This window comes from Corvus hawaiiensis, chromosome 2 (assembly GCF_020740725.1).
Source record: "Corvus hawaiiensis isolate bCorHaw1 chromosome 2, bCorHaw1.pri.cur, whole genome shotgun sequence".
Lineage (NCBI taxonomy): Eukaryota > Metazoa > Chordata > Aves > Passeriformes > Corvidae > Corvus > Corvus hawaiiensis.
In genome coordinates, this window is record NC_063214.1 from 108,032,166 (window position 1) to 108,046,783 (window position 14,618).

General features: G+C 42.9%; 1 protein-coding gene across 2 annotated transcripts in view; it reads right to left on the bottom strand.

Moving 5' to 3' along the window:
- The window catches only part of BCLAF3 (BCLAF1 and THRAP3 family member 3), a 33,048-nt gene extending 19,431 nt beyond the window's left edge, over positions 1 to 13,617 (bottom strand). For both annotated transcript variants that reach the window (XM_048287444.1, XM_048287437.1), the window contains exons 1-4: positions 13,530 to 13,617; positions 5,815 to 5,886; positions 3,260 to 3,838; positions 2,251 to 2,916 (exon numbers count right to left, since the gene is read on the bottom strand). In XM_048287444.1, the coding sequence (XP_048143401.1) occupies positions 2,251 to 2,916; positions 3,260 to 3,838; positions 5,815 to 5,855 (1,286 nt within the window). In that variant the 5' untranslated portion in view covers positions 5,856 to 5,886; positions 13,530 to 13,617. The remainder of the gene's footprint in view (positions 1 to 2,250; positions 2,917 to 3,259; positions 3,839 to 5,814; positions 5,887 to 13,529) is intronic.
- Positions 13,618 to 14,618: the final 1,001 nt, after the last annotated feature.

Below are 14,618 nucleotides of genomic sequence, written 5' to 3' on the forward strand. Positions count from 1 at the left end.
AGAACAAAACAAATTAAGAAGTTGATTTTAGGAATAAATGGGATTAAAAGCCAAAATCTCATTTTGTTCCTTTTTTAAATTAAAAAACTAGTAAGGCTATAAGGAAGAAAATCTATAATAAAATATGAAGAGATGATTTCACTCTCAGGAATACAAAATTTCTGGATTTTAAACTTAATTCAACTAGATTATCAAATCTAGATAAAATTAAGATCCTGATAGACTTCTTTAAAATAATTCTGAAAGGCAACTATGCCTGTGTCTTGTTTAGAAGGAGCTACCAGGCAATTTTCAAGAACAGTTCAGAGATAAAAAAAAAGTCTCTCATCTTTAGGAACTGAATCATCACTTGAGCCTAGTGAAACAGCAGTGAAACTGCTTCAGTAGCAGTGTGTGAATTTAACAGCGTGCTTACCATCTTTTTGTAAATTTTTACTCATTCTAAGTAAGTTTACACCCCAAATGGTTGCACTGCTGTTCAAAAATTATTTTGACAAGAAAGTCAACACTTCAACAACCCTACAGTTCTTGTTGCAAGGAAAATGCTTGTCATTCTAAAAGATAAATTAAGGACTCTCAAGAGCTCATGTAAAAGCTTTTAGGATAAAGACTTGTAATTGGTCATCCTGCAAAGTGATTATGTGCCTGGCCATCCTGTATTAGAAGCATTAAAGACTAGAATTCCATATAAAAATTGTATAAGAAATAGCCTCTAGCAGATGCCACAAATCATTTATTTTCCCCTAGCAAACTGGAAATAAATGCATACAATAAGGAAATCAAGCAACCTCAGGTTTAGATATTTCAATTCTCTACCTGCTCCCCAGGTTCATAAAGAAACTATTCCTCTTAGCTGAGTCATTTCAAGTCGAGTGTTTCTTAAATGCCTAAAGTAGGCAGCATGAATATTCCGAGTCATCAGCTTCTGTAAAATTACTCTTCTTATCTTTGAACAAATAAAATATTTAGCACTTTTGGCTGCAGGAGCAAACTGTTCACACATTAAATTAGCTGTAATCAACATAGCAGTTTCTTTGGTCTGCAAACAATTACCACAGCCATTGTGCATGACCTTCAAAAACAGCAGTGAGAAGCTACTAGATAGAAGAATCATCCTGTGGGTTTGCAACAAAACCCAACCATTTTCCTAACATTATCACTTAGGAAGTCAAATCCTCGTCCTAGCCCAATGGTGGGAGCAGGCATTACTCCATCTCCCTTTCCTCAGTCTTGAATATTAGCCCTTTACGTGCAGTAACTTGTCTTTGTAACTCTCCCTTGTGCTACATATTTTTGTAATAGTGCAAAGAGAAAAAAATTCTTATAGATGTTTTATTTGGGACAAGAGGCAAAATACTTTTAAAATTAAGGCTGATCATTTTGGAAAGGAAGGTAATCTCTTCCAAAAGCAATTACTACCAACGTAAGATATCCTGCCCTGCAACAGCAAGGCAACAAACCAGAAAACCCTGCAAGAATCTATCAAAAGCAAGCTGCTTACTCTCTACCATGTGTTTATCATCCAAAGTTTCATAGTACTGCCACCTTTTCTTCCATTGCAGCCAGCACTGGGAATGCTAAATGCAAACACGAGTATGACACAGAAGATAAATGTAAGCAGACTCTACTGCTTTTCAGTTCTGATGCCTCAACAGGTTGCCACTTTGTTACAACAATAAATGACAACTCTGAGATTTCTCATTTTTGGCAGTTTTACTGAACTTGAGATCTTGAACATCTGAATATGTGTTTGAGATTTATGCATTTAAAGGCTAGCTGATTTTCAGAAAAAAGAAGGGAAGACAGTTAAAAACTGCCATCATATTTCAGATGAAAGCACAGGACTAGGCTTTTCTGCATTTGGGCTTTGCTTTTTGGGGGGGGGGGGGTGTTTTTAACTAAAAAAAATAACACATTTACTTATAATAACCAACTCTTAACTACAGGTTTGTATCAGGCATATCTGCTCTTTTCACTTCATAAATCTCCATAAAATGTTTTTGGGTTTTTGTTGGGTTTTTTTTTGTTGGTTGGTTCTATTTGTTGGTCAATTGGTTTTATTTGTCTGTTTTAATAGAGGTTTAACAGTTAACTTGCCCAGACATGAAAGTTACCATTTAAAAAGAAATAAAACTGAAAAGGTATAATCACAGTTTGTCCTGGTTACCTCCTAAAGAAACCGTGCTTTCCTCCAATATTCATAAACTGTAAAGAGACAGGAAGAAAGCAAAGGTGAAGGAAAACCAATACCTGTACTTGGTCACCATTTTCTTCATATCCACTTTGACCGTGAGATGTTCTCTCATACAGTTGGCATCTGACATTTTCACATCTGAAACAGCGTGACTTGAGTCACGCTGGCTATTGGAGGAATCTATGTTTTTCCTCAATTCGCCGTCTTTCCTTACTCTTTCATTCAGTTTGTTTTTAAAAGATCTCAGCTCAACATCTGCTTTGGAAGAGTTAACACAAGCATTGCAGCCCTTCTTTGAACTGTATTTAACAGGATCTTCCACGTGCCGTTCTTCAGTCCGTCTCGCTCTTCCACCACTAAAGTAATCTAACTCTTTGCTGTTCCGGGCACCCTTAGAAGAGCCGTACTTCTGCTCTTCCTGCTTCACGTACTTCTGAGCTCTGTCGTCTGGAAAAGGCTTTTCCCCATCCGGATGCCTGCGCCGTTTGTGACTGTATTCATAGGCTATCTTTGTCACAGACCCCCCCAAGTACTCCCTCTCAGCCGACCGGTGGGACTGGGCACCCGGATATCTTTGCTCCTCCTTTTCTTGGCAGGTTGGAAAAGAACGTTCTTGCTTCCATTTGGAATTTCGTGCTACTTCTCCACCGTCATACCTCTCCATTTCCTTAGCCCTTTTAGACGTGTGCCCATATTCTCTGTAATCGTGATCTTCAGGATACCTGTGTTGACATAAAGCAATTTACACTTGCACTAGAGAAGAAAGCGAGAACTTATATGTGCAGAATGTTGGACAGCAGAATGCGTGGCAACTTAACCCATAATCCCTCGCGCCAAGGTACAGATGTGCAGGGGCTCTTAAGAGGGAAATATTATCCTTTCATACTCTAGCCAGCAATACGATTTACTTAAAAGACAAATACTTCACTACTACCAGTCGCCCATAATTAAACTACAAAGTGGCCAACGTGTTTCAAGGTGGATATCTTCAACTATAATGAAAACAGACTTTCACTTGAGGCTTTACACCACAATACCCAGGGTTTAATTATTTTATTCCTATACCTCTTCTGTAAAGAGCTCCTTGCCGTAAATTCATCAGAAACTCTTCTGGGAGACTGACCATACTTCTCTTCATGTAACCTCTGGTGCCTCAAATCATCTTCATGCCATTTTCTTTCAAGTTTGCATGAAGCCCCTAACGGTCTATGAAAAGGTTTCATTCCTTTTTCATTTCCAGTGACTTTGTAGTGATCAAACATGTATCTGTCCTCCATTTTGTGCTGGTAAAACGGACGATCATGCTCTTTATAAGGTATTTCCGAGTATTTTGGTGGTAACTGGCATCTTCTATTGCTTTCAGTCCTTTCAGATGAATGTGTTCTGTAGGGCTTATGACTATAAGCATCTTCCATGGGAATTCTTTTCAGGTTTGGTGAAGGTGACCTACGTTCATATATTCTCTGGTGGTTATTTCCGTGAGGTGCAAACCTGGAATTGCCTTGTCCATATTTCTCATCTTCTATTCTCCAAGGCATAGATTTTTTCGGGTCCTTACGAAAGCTTTTATATTCACAGTCATAATTAATATGAGCATGCCTTTGCCTATGGTGCTCTGGGCTCCTAAACGCTGGAGATAAGGACCTAAAGCAAAAATAAAATCCACTTTGAGTAGTCCCATAAAACTGAATTAATTTCTTAATGAGAACATCTATTTCCTAAGGAAGTAGAGTTTAGTACATAATTTTAATCAGCTTGTAAAAAAATTAACACAAGATATCAAAGTGGCATTTTCCTGGCTACAGTACCAGGCTTACTTTTACTATGTTGAAAGTTTTCATAGTAAAAATACCCACTTGAAATTGTAGTAAGTCAATCATTTTTGTCTCTTTGAAGTTTTCATTTAAAACTAGAAATAATTTAATATACATGAAGTTTCCACTATGTTGAAAACAACTGTTACACATATTTTCACACTTCTCAAGCATTCCCTATCTATTTCAGTGCCAAGAGGAAAAAGGGAAGGAAAAACTGTGTATAAAGAAATTCAAAAAGGGAGGAAAAATGCCCCTTCAGGTTTCCTTTGCATGCCAAAACAACCTTCAAAACTGAAAGACTGAAAGCATTACAAGATCTATTTAAACTGTCATACAGGTAGGCTTTTTCCTACAGAAAAAAACAAGTTTGAGAAAGATGCTTTGGCCTTTTGGATAATTGTATGCATGTTCATACATGTACACACATGCACTTCCACAGTTACTGCAGCTTTTGCAATTAAAGATTCAATTGCATCACTTAGCTTTGCATTTTCACCTACAGTTACAAAAAACAAGGGCAACCTGTTATGAGTTTTTAGCCAATATCTCCTTAAAATAAAGAAAAAATAGCATAGGCCACTACCAAGAACCAGAAAGTAATCCCAGACATAACAATTCTGCTTGTATTCAAGTATTCACTGCACACTCTTGACGTGCTCTTTAATAAAAAACAAACAAAAACTTAAGTTGAAAGAAGTCAAGCCACTTCCTTTGTGCATGTATTGCAAATAAACAGTTTGGCACAACTATTTACTCCATTTTTGCAAATGAGTTCAAACTCAGAACCACAGATGTCCCTAAAACCATAATGGCTCACTTCCAACAGCACCCACACCGCAGCTGCCCTCCCACATTGGTCTGGTTAGGGCTTGCATTTTAATGAGAGCTGGGGCTGCCCTTACTCAAATGACATCCACAGCTATCAATCTAGAACAGACATGGATAAGATTTCTCTTTTTAAAAACAAAAGAAACAAATAAAAAACCCCACACATTTTTCTGAGTTATCCAAACTCCCTTGGTCTTGGTCATCACAACTCAGCCTGTTTCAAAAAGATACCCAAAACCAGCAGAAAAGTAATTTCACATTCTCAAAAGCTTGAAATTGTATTCCACCCTCCTGGTTTTAGCGCCTCAAATTTGCACTGCAAGTCTTAAAAATGAGGCAGGTAACTCAGAGCATGAAGTAAGCTGGATGTTATTCTGGTGACAAACGTCAAAGACACGTGCTACTAGGCTAATGTCCAAGGAGAAGGGCAACAACTCCCACTTTCCACAAGTTTTCAGTCCATGTTATGCTGCAAGGCATATCTAACTGTGCTAAAGATCAGTTTACAAACCAGCCCCAAACCTCAGAAAGTCCAAGGTGTTTGAATTCGGGAGTTTTTTAAAAAAACCACAAAACTAGGGGTTTTTTAACAGTTCCTCCCTGTAGGCCAAGAAGCAAAACAGAAGTGAGTTACAGACATTAAACTCACAGGGTGGTGCTTGAGTAAAAATAACCTTAACTAGTTTGGAGCTTGGATTTTGTGCTTAAGGTACTTGTAAACCCCAGAACACGAAAGGTGAACAAGGTTCTTGGCAGACTGCAAAAACTGAACACTTCTAGTTTAAGAGAAATTGTAATAAAATCATGAGCTGGAAAAAAATTACAGGTGTTCAGCTTGTACAATAAACTATAGATTACAAAACACATTTTACAAATTGCAATTCTGCATGCAATTTTCTTTCTCTAATGCAAGTTTTAGGTCCTACAAATTCTTACATAGAGCTACATTTCAGAACACAAGCTGTAGATACTTACCTTGGTTTCCATCGTGGTGATCTTGATCTAGATCTTGTCATCTTCTCTCACGTGTTTACAAGTTTCTCGAAGCTGTAAAAATTATATAATTTACTAGTCTGATTACATATTGCAACAGGAAGGTTTTTTTAACAAGTGTAGTACTAGAAGCTTCAAAGTTGGGGTGAGGTGTATTTTTAGGATGTTTTACTTAAAAGGTAAACCTCTAATAGCAATTTTAAGGCAAGCAACCTTTTTTTCTCTAGTTGCTGATCTTAAAATGCAGCATATTTTCTTTATAGATCTAAATATTTTATCATTGCTCCATTTTATAATGTCTATTCAACCTGCTGTTAAATGCTAATAAACTCACATGCAAGCTGCAGCAATGAAAAAAAAATAGTGCAATTGTTATTATGTGTTGAATGCTGTAGATGATAGAGAGGAGAGAAACAGACAGCTTTAAAAATAAAGTTTATAAAGGAAAATGCTTTTGCATTGAGTTATATCCTGAGCTTCATATATATGAACTTCAAATTTGTAACATACACCAAAATTTTTACATGGTTGCAGACTTCTTGTAAACTTTAACTACTCCATCAAATCTTAACTGCTAGGTTATCACACACTCCATCCAAATCAAACTAGGTACAAAAGATCACCTTCCATTGCTCTACTTCACCTGCTAATAACCTACTAACTAGACACACACTAAATATACAATGGATGCCCTATGACAAAGTGCTCCTCCTGACTCCTGAAGGTAACTGGGAATGCAAAAAAACCCTAGGAACTTGGGAAAAAAGTGATGAAAGTATATACAAACTCACAAGTAATGTGATTGGTGAATAAGAACAAAATGATTATTCATTATTTACCAAACACAAAGGATTAAAGCAGAATGAAATTATCGGTTAACTGGTTAAAAACAGAAGTTTGGACTACATACCCATGGCTTCAGCTTTTAATTACCACAAAATGCTTTAAAGTCCAGAAATATAGCTGCAAAACCAGATCTATCAACAGCTCCAAAGTTAATAAACAACCAACCACTTGAAACTGAAAGAGTATGCCCAGGTCAATGGCATTCTATATATGCTAGGGTATTTTCTGTAACTATTTGCTCAGACATTCAGAGAGACAGAAAACTAGTCTGAGCTAGCAAAGTATGGCCTTTTTGACACTCCCAGTGCTCAAATAATTTCCTTAACTAAATCTTTTATCTGATGAACTGAAATTGAAAAGGGAGAAAAACGCACAAGCTTTAAGGGACTACCTGAAGTCGTGGGCACCTACATGCCTGACCCAGCACCTCACACCCCCCAGTCACACTGGTTGCTCAAAGTATCACTCCTTGCTATATTTGACTTTTTGGTGTGATTACCTCACGGCTGAAACAGTAGTATCTTAAGAGAAGAATGTACAGCATACTTCTGCTGCCTACCCCACAGACAGAGATCAGACAAGCCACCTCCTATACTAGAAACTGCTCATTAAGTTGCACTGTAAGCTAACCAAACTTTTATTTGCAAGATGTAGCAATACCTTAGCTCTGAAGAAAAACCTCCAAAGTTTTTTTTTTTTTTGCTCCACAATCAATCTTTTCATGTAACAAAACACAATGTTGTTATTGTTGCAAGGGATAGTGAAGCAAAAAAAAAATCCAACCCCAAAGTACCCCAAGGACAAGATAAAGTATTTGTTCTCTGAACTCTCAAATATGAAGTTATCACTACCTCTTATATCCTAAAGGCATGTATCTGAGGACTGCATAGCATGAATTAACTTCAGGCCCTCTGCTTACTTGAAGGTCATACTAGCCAAAGTTAGATATGATGCTCCAATGCCAGTATTCATTATTTTTCAAAGAAAAGTAATATTGTGATCAAAATAGTTTTCTATTTTTCACCCATAAAAACACATCTTACAAAACAGTATTTCAGAAACAAACAAAAAAACCCACACTCCCTGGGTAGCACATTTCAAAATGTGGTGCATGTCCCACAGGCTTCAAAGATTCACTACTACCATCTCTTCTGATAAACTTTTAGAAGTGACAGTATTTTATGTGCTGATCAAATTCTTTCTTCCTACCTTCCCTTCAGTTCTGAACTTTATTCCTAATTTTCATACAAGTATGTAAACACCGAAAAGACAAAAGTACCATCAAACCCCACCCAACCATCTGTACAGAACTTGATCTGCCAGACTGATAAAGCTAGAAACTGAGCATACATAATCACCAATTCCTTATTCTTTCTGAGACTGGCTAAACAATTATACCTAAAAGCGTGAGAAAGACTGTGACAGCACGTCCTAGATCTTGCCCTAGGATAAGGAGGACTGCTGTAATTTCCAGTGATGACATTCCTTTTGTTTAGTGGAAAGAAGTGTTCATTTGTTTCAACGCACCTCCTAAAAAATGAGCCACGCAACACGATTTCCTCAAAGAGAAATACACCATACGAAGGCAGCAGACACTGCCCCTCACCAAGACTCCCAGTATAACACCAGAACTGCAAATTAATCTATACAGAATTTGTAAACATTGCTAAATCCAGATTTAAGTCACCTCAACTAACCAGCAATATGGTTCCATACCAAATGCAAGCTTTTTGTACGATGGTATCAGGTAGCAAGCCTGTCTGTAGCAGAATTACTCGAATCAAGTGAAGGCCCTACAGTTTGCAAGTCAGCCATCCAGGTGCTTCTGAAAAGCCAGGTCATGACAGAGCAGAGGTGCCAAGACCTGACTGCTCTGGGCCCTGAATTTCTCCAAGACCTTCTGCTGTACTTTGCCAGATGCTGTCTGGCATATATATAAAAACATGAAGAACTATTTTTTTAACTAAGCAGCATTATTAGGTTCAGAGTGCTGCTTGTGTTTGTTATGTTACAACAATAAGTGACTCATTAGAAAAGTTATCAGTAACTGTGCTTAGATAGTTTGTAAATATTAATGGAAATCCCACCCTTTAGTTTCTTTCCCTTGACTTCCAGAACTGGAATCGGACAACTTCCCTCTTGGGAAAATGGCCTCAAGCCTGCTACCAGCTATCCTTTGATTCTACCCTTGGGATATTAGTGTTTTGACAACTACAAAATTCTTTTATAATCCTGAAAGGAGTATCTTGAGACAAGTAGCTCAAAAATGACCAGAAATTGTATGGGATGTGCCAACTTGAACACATGTTCTTTCAGAAAGGCTATAAATTTTTAACAACTTGCTCTCCTCAACAGAACAATCTTCTATCTGTTTGACTTTCTCCAGCATGAAACAAGAAATCACAAATGACTGCAATCATCTAGCTGCACAGAAGGGAACTGGAGCTCTTTCTAATACAAAGAGCCCAAAATCAGCAAGCCCCAAATAGCTAAAATCCTGCAGGTAACAGCACAGACTGAGTAGAAGTTGTTAACTCTCCTGGAACAGACTATAAATGTGTGGACTGCTATTTATGCCTTTTTGGTGCCTTCCATCATCTCCAACAGATCATGGAAAAAACCCTATTCAGGACTCACAAAGGGTAAATCAATACTAATACTGCTCATCACCAGGGAGCTGCTCTTCAATGCCTTTCACCTACAGTGAAGGCAGATGTCATTCCCCATCCCTTTTGGAGGGATTGCCTGACCACCACCACAAACCTTTCGGAGCAGACAGGGATAAGCAGGTCTCTAAGGCTGGGTCCCACAGCTGGCTGACACTGACTCTTGCTGTAAAAACTATCCACATCACTATTCTCTCTTTCACTTTGCCCAAAAAAGATAAGGAGCAGCTTCAAGCTTTTCACTGACTGCTTTCTAGGCGGGCATCAATTGGAAGCTGCAAGAGACACGCCAAAGTCTGTATTGCTGCAGTGTCTGTCAAGAAAGAAAAACCAGGAATTGAGACTCTCAATACCAGGACAACCAAGTACTTGACAGAAATACACTCAAATTAAAAGCTCAGCTGCAATCCAGACTTCAAGTTCTTTTCTTTTTTTTGTTAAGTCTGCAATACAGAAAGTCATTTACACCATCATTAAATGAAAAGCATAGAATTGGCAACTTCTCCACTGCGTAGGTTACAAGAGCTGATTCAAAGGCTGTCCCATGCAATGCCCACTCCAGCCACTGTCCAAGCAGAACACAAGCCTGGCATGTTCTTGCCCATTCATCTTCAAGGCAAATCGTATCACCTCCAACACCAAATGCTCAGGAAAAAGTATAAAAGCAGAGAACCATCTCCCAGCAAACCAGTCTCCATTTTTCTGAACCTGCAACAGGATTCCTGCAGTCAATGCTTCCTGGACAGGCTTCAGTACAATCTCCACTGTTAACTGAGCTCTGCCAGCACATGGAGGTGACTCCCAACTCAAGGCTCACCACCTCAGGGAAGAACACATGTGACAGCTTTGAAAACTATGAGCTAGAACAGCTGTTTAAGTCAAGGACACACACCAGCTGAGACAAATGAAACTTGGCTGAGGGATTTCTAAACCATTCCCTCTTTTAGACAACACAGCAGGTAACAGATCAATGCAAATGACTGAGAGCCAAATTTCCATCCTCAATTCTCTCACAGCTCCCTGATATTTAACAATAGCTCTTTATGACTACAGATCCCTTCTCCTGGGCTTTTATTACTCTTGGAGCGCCTTCTGCATCTCCAAGGATATGTTTTGAATCTCCACAGTATTTTGTGGCAGGTCTGAGGCCACTGCAGTCTCACAGCATAAATTCTCACCACCAACATCATCAGGGAGATAATTCTTTTTCTTCCCCCCTCCATTTTTCATGCCATGCTATATTTAAGAAATTTCCAGATCTGGTCCACAGCACCTCCCCAGGCAGCTGTGGTAGAGCAGCTGGGAATGGAGGGCAGCAATGGCAGGAGGCAGCACCACACTCCTGAATGTATCACCCCTCAAGGAGAGCAGCGTCAATGCTTCAGTTTATCCGGTGAGAGACTGGGCCTCCCCATCACCAGAAGCACCCCTCCGACCCACCAAAATTGCATCCATTGTGGCTTTAGAAGTTGTCCTCCTACTCAGCTTTATCCTTTTTCTTTGGCACAAGCAGGGGAAGGCAGGCTTTACACAGGTTGTATCCCAATGCCAAGGATTGTTAACAGACAACCAGGCCTGATGCTAGAGAGGTAACTGTGCCATGCAGGGGCAGCCTGTGAGGATCGCTCTCCTCTGCTTGCTACACAAACAGATAGAGATATAAAAATGATTGTTCTACCTCACATTCACAATAGGAGGAAGACCTAGTACAGAAAGTACAGGCCTAGCTCAAGCATACATTTGTCAGTGGATCACCTAACAAATCCTAAGTAAGTGCTTGAAACGCATAGAAAGTATTCCCCTGTGCCTGCACATTTGAGCAAAGGAATAAAAATAACTGAGCAGGTCTACTGAGCATATAACTTTTCAGTGTGTTCTCACTTAAAACCGACCCATTTAATTACACTAATTAGCAGGCAATGCTTCACCTTTGCAAAAGAGCAGATTAGAATGCCACCTTGGAAAGACAGAGCAGGATAAATTTGTATCAAATAATAAATATTTCACTCTCAAACTTCTTTTTACACAAAGAAAGCCCAACCCATAAATATATTAGCAAGCCATTTCTATAACATGCTGAACTAGAGGCCTTTAACACCTGTTCACTACAGAGCTTTAAATGTTACAGCACCATACCCAGCCACATCTGCCAACCAGCTTCTAAGGGGACACCAGAAGCATGTTAAATCTGCTTGTGTCAGTACCAGAGACAGACCACAACAACTTCCTGCCTACTGAAAGATCTCCAAAACATACAAACCATGGTGGAAACCTTAGCTTTTTCACCTTGGTGTCACAAAACCACCACAAAACCAAAATATGACCCTTATTTATTCAGAATCAGCAATGCTGCAGAGCAGCATTGCCAGGAGGCTGCGAAGTCCAGGCTGCCTTCCCCAGTCATACCAGAAAAATGCATCTTCACTGGAAGAGTCCAGCGTGTTTCCTCCCTTCCCTGCACACAGCAAGCACCTGCTGCCACCTGAGAGGAAAAGCAAACCTAACTGTGTGCAGCCACATCCCTCACCAGCTTGCCTGCAACACCAACCCAGCCTATGTTACCTCCTGACAAGTGAACACCCACAAGCCAAGACTGCACCAAAATCAAGCCCATCTTGCCCCAGCACAGGCACATGGAGAGTTGGTTTGATGACGCTTACAAAAGCAGTGGCAGAAATACCAGTTCTTTTGCTGAAGGCAGATGTGGAGGAGTGCATGGACACTCAAGATAGACAGCTGTTTATCAGGATAACAGGGAGTGTCACTTAAGGAAGTTAATTAATTTCAGTTCACCTCATCAACACCAATATTAAAAACTAACAAAAAAAAATCAGAAAAATCCTCAAAGGGAAAGACAGTCATCTGCTCACTGCCCCTCTCTGCCTAGCCCTGTGTCAGGCTGCCACAAGATGACATCCTTCAACAAAGATCCTTCCATGCCTTTTGCATATTTCTTCCCCTCCCTTCCTGGCATCCTCTTCCATGCTCTTCCTCCAGCTATCCACACCCAACGAGACTTTCACAGAAGATTCACTTTTCCGTGAGGTCCACAAACAAAGTAAGCAGGTAATTAAAATCTCCCAGCAATTTGAGCAGCCTTTGTTTTAAACGCTTATAACTCAGGAATCTAAACTTTATTTATTAGTGACTTGGGGCATTTAAGAAAGGCAGTAGAAATTAGGTGTTGTTCTCCTAGGTGTAGTAGAGCCAAGTGAGGAGACTGCTATCCCCAATTCCTTACGAGACATTACCACCCACTCAGATGTGTATGAAAAATTGTGCATAATCAACTAAACCACCCAAAGAAGTATTAAAAACCCACAGATTCGTTCAAATCTGCACCAATTCATCTTGCTTTGGCTTGACTCCATCTGGAAAATACATTAAGCTAAACCAAGGACATACTGAAACTGAGCTGCGACTGTTAGACAAAACCTGTACCGTTCTAAGTTATTATAAAGACTTTAACTGGTGTGGTTCTGCGTGTGACAACACATAAATTACTGGAAACAGGGACTGTTGGTATTTAAGCCTTGCTCACCTCTAAGGTGTCCTTACAGGAACAGTGAGCAGCTCTGCGGTGCTGCCGGCCCAGAGGGTTCACAGCAACACGGGTATTCTGGAACAGTCACGACTCGGGGGCACGGCCGACAGCCCCGCGGCCACTTGGGTGTGTGCCCCTGCCCTGTGCTTTGTTCCTGGCCCTCCCAAACCTCCTGACGGCCCCCGCGCACCGCACCACAGCACACACACAGTCCGTACATGCACGCACACACGCGGGGAGAGGCGGGTCCGGGTGCCGCTGCTCCAGGCTACCCCGCCGTCAGCAGACCCAGGATGGGTGCAGCACAATCCCCGCCGAGCTCTCGTCTCCGCAGCTCCGCGGCCACCGGCCAGCACAGCCCGGGCCAGAGCGGGGAGCGAGGGCGGCACCTCCCACTCACCTCCCCCGCGCCGGGCCGAGCCGGGCCAGGCCGATCGCCGGTCCTCGGTGGGCGCGGCGGAGTGCGACGGAGCCCCGCGTACCCCGGCCCGCTCCTTCCCGGCGCGCAGGCGGCGCTGACAGGGACAATGACCACGGCCGCCCCGGCTCCCCCTGCCCGCGGCACCGGCCCCCGCCCCCTCGCCGGGCCTCACCAGGCCCCGCCGCAACCGTGGTGGTGCCGCCGCCAGCCCCGCACTCACCGCCTGCGGCGCCGCTCCCGCCACTCCTCCGGCCGCCGCCGCTCCGCCCCGAGCAGGTGCCCGGCGAGCCGGCGGGGCGGGTCCCGGCCGCCGCGCCGGCCGCGGCTGCTCCGCACGGGCGCGGCGGAGAGAAAGGGCGGGCGGGGGGCGGGCGGCCCGGAAGGGGAGGGGCGGGCGGGGCCGGGCGGGGGCGGCTCCGGCACCGCCCCCGATCGCCCCGCTCCACCGGGGCCCCTTGCCCGTGCTGCCGCCGTGGGCCGGGCTCTGCTGCTCGGGGTGGGCTCTGGGCAGCTGGTTCCCGGTCGCGGTAGCGCAGAGAGGACGGGGTGCGCTGGCCCTTCCCGGGTATTGAATTTTGAACAGCCCGTCGACTGCAATGCCCTGCGGGAAGCAGAGCCCTTCCGTGACACCGGCAGCCAGGAGGGTCAGCCGTGTCCTGGGGCGCATCAGGGACAGCACCGCCAGCCGGGAGAGGGAGGGGATTGTCCCGGTCAGCTCAACACAGGGGCGGCCTCACCTCAAGTGCTGGGAGCAGTTCTGGGCGCCACAGTATAACAAAGATCTAAAGCCATTAGAGAGTGTCCAGGGGAGGCCTACAAAGATGGTGAAGGGTCTAGAGGAGAAACTATTTAAGGAGTGGCTGAGGTCGCTTGGCTTGTTCCTAGAGGAAACCTCATTGTGGTCTACAACTTCCTCATGACGGGAAGTGGAGGGGCAGGCACTGATCTCTTTCCTGTGGTGACCAGTAACAGGACCCAAGGCAATGGCCTGAAGTTGTGTCAGGGGAGGTTTAGGTTGGATATCAGGAAAAGGCTCTTCACCCAGAGGGTGGCTGGGCACTGGAACAGGGCCCCCAGGGAAGTGATCACAGCACCAAGTCTGACAGAGTTCAAGAAGTATGTGGACAGTGCTCTCAGGCACATGGTGTGGTTGTTGGGACTGTCCTGTGCAGGGCTAACAGTTGGACTTGATTCTTCTGAGTCCCTTCCAGCTCAGAATATTCTGTGGTTCAGAAACACTTCCCACTGCCCCTCGGGCCCAAGGAGCAGCTGACGGCTCCTGTGCAGGGCCACGGGTGGCTGGAGTGGG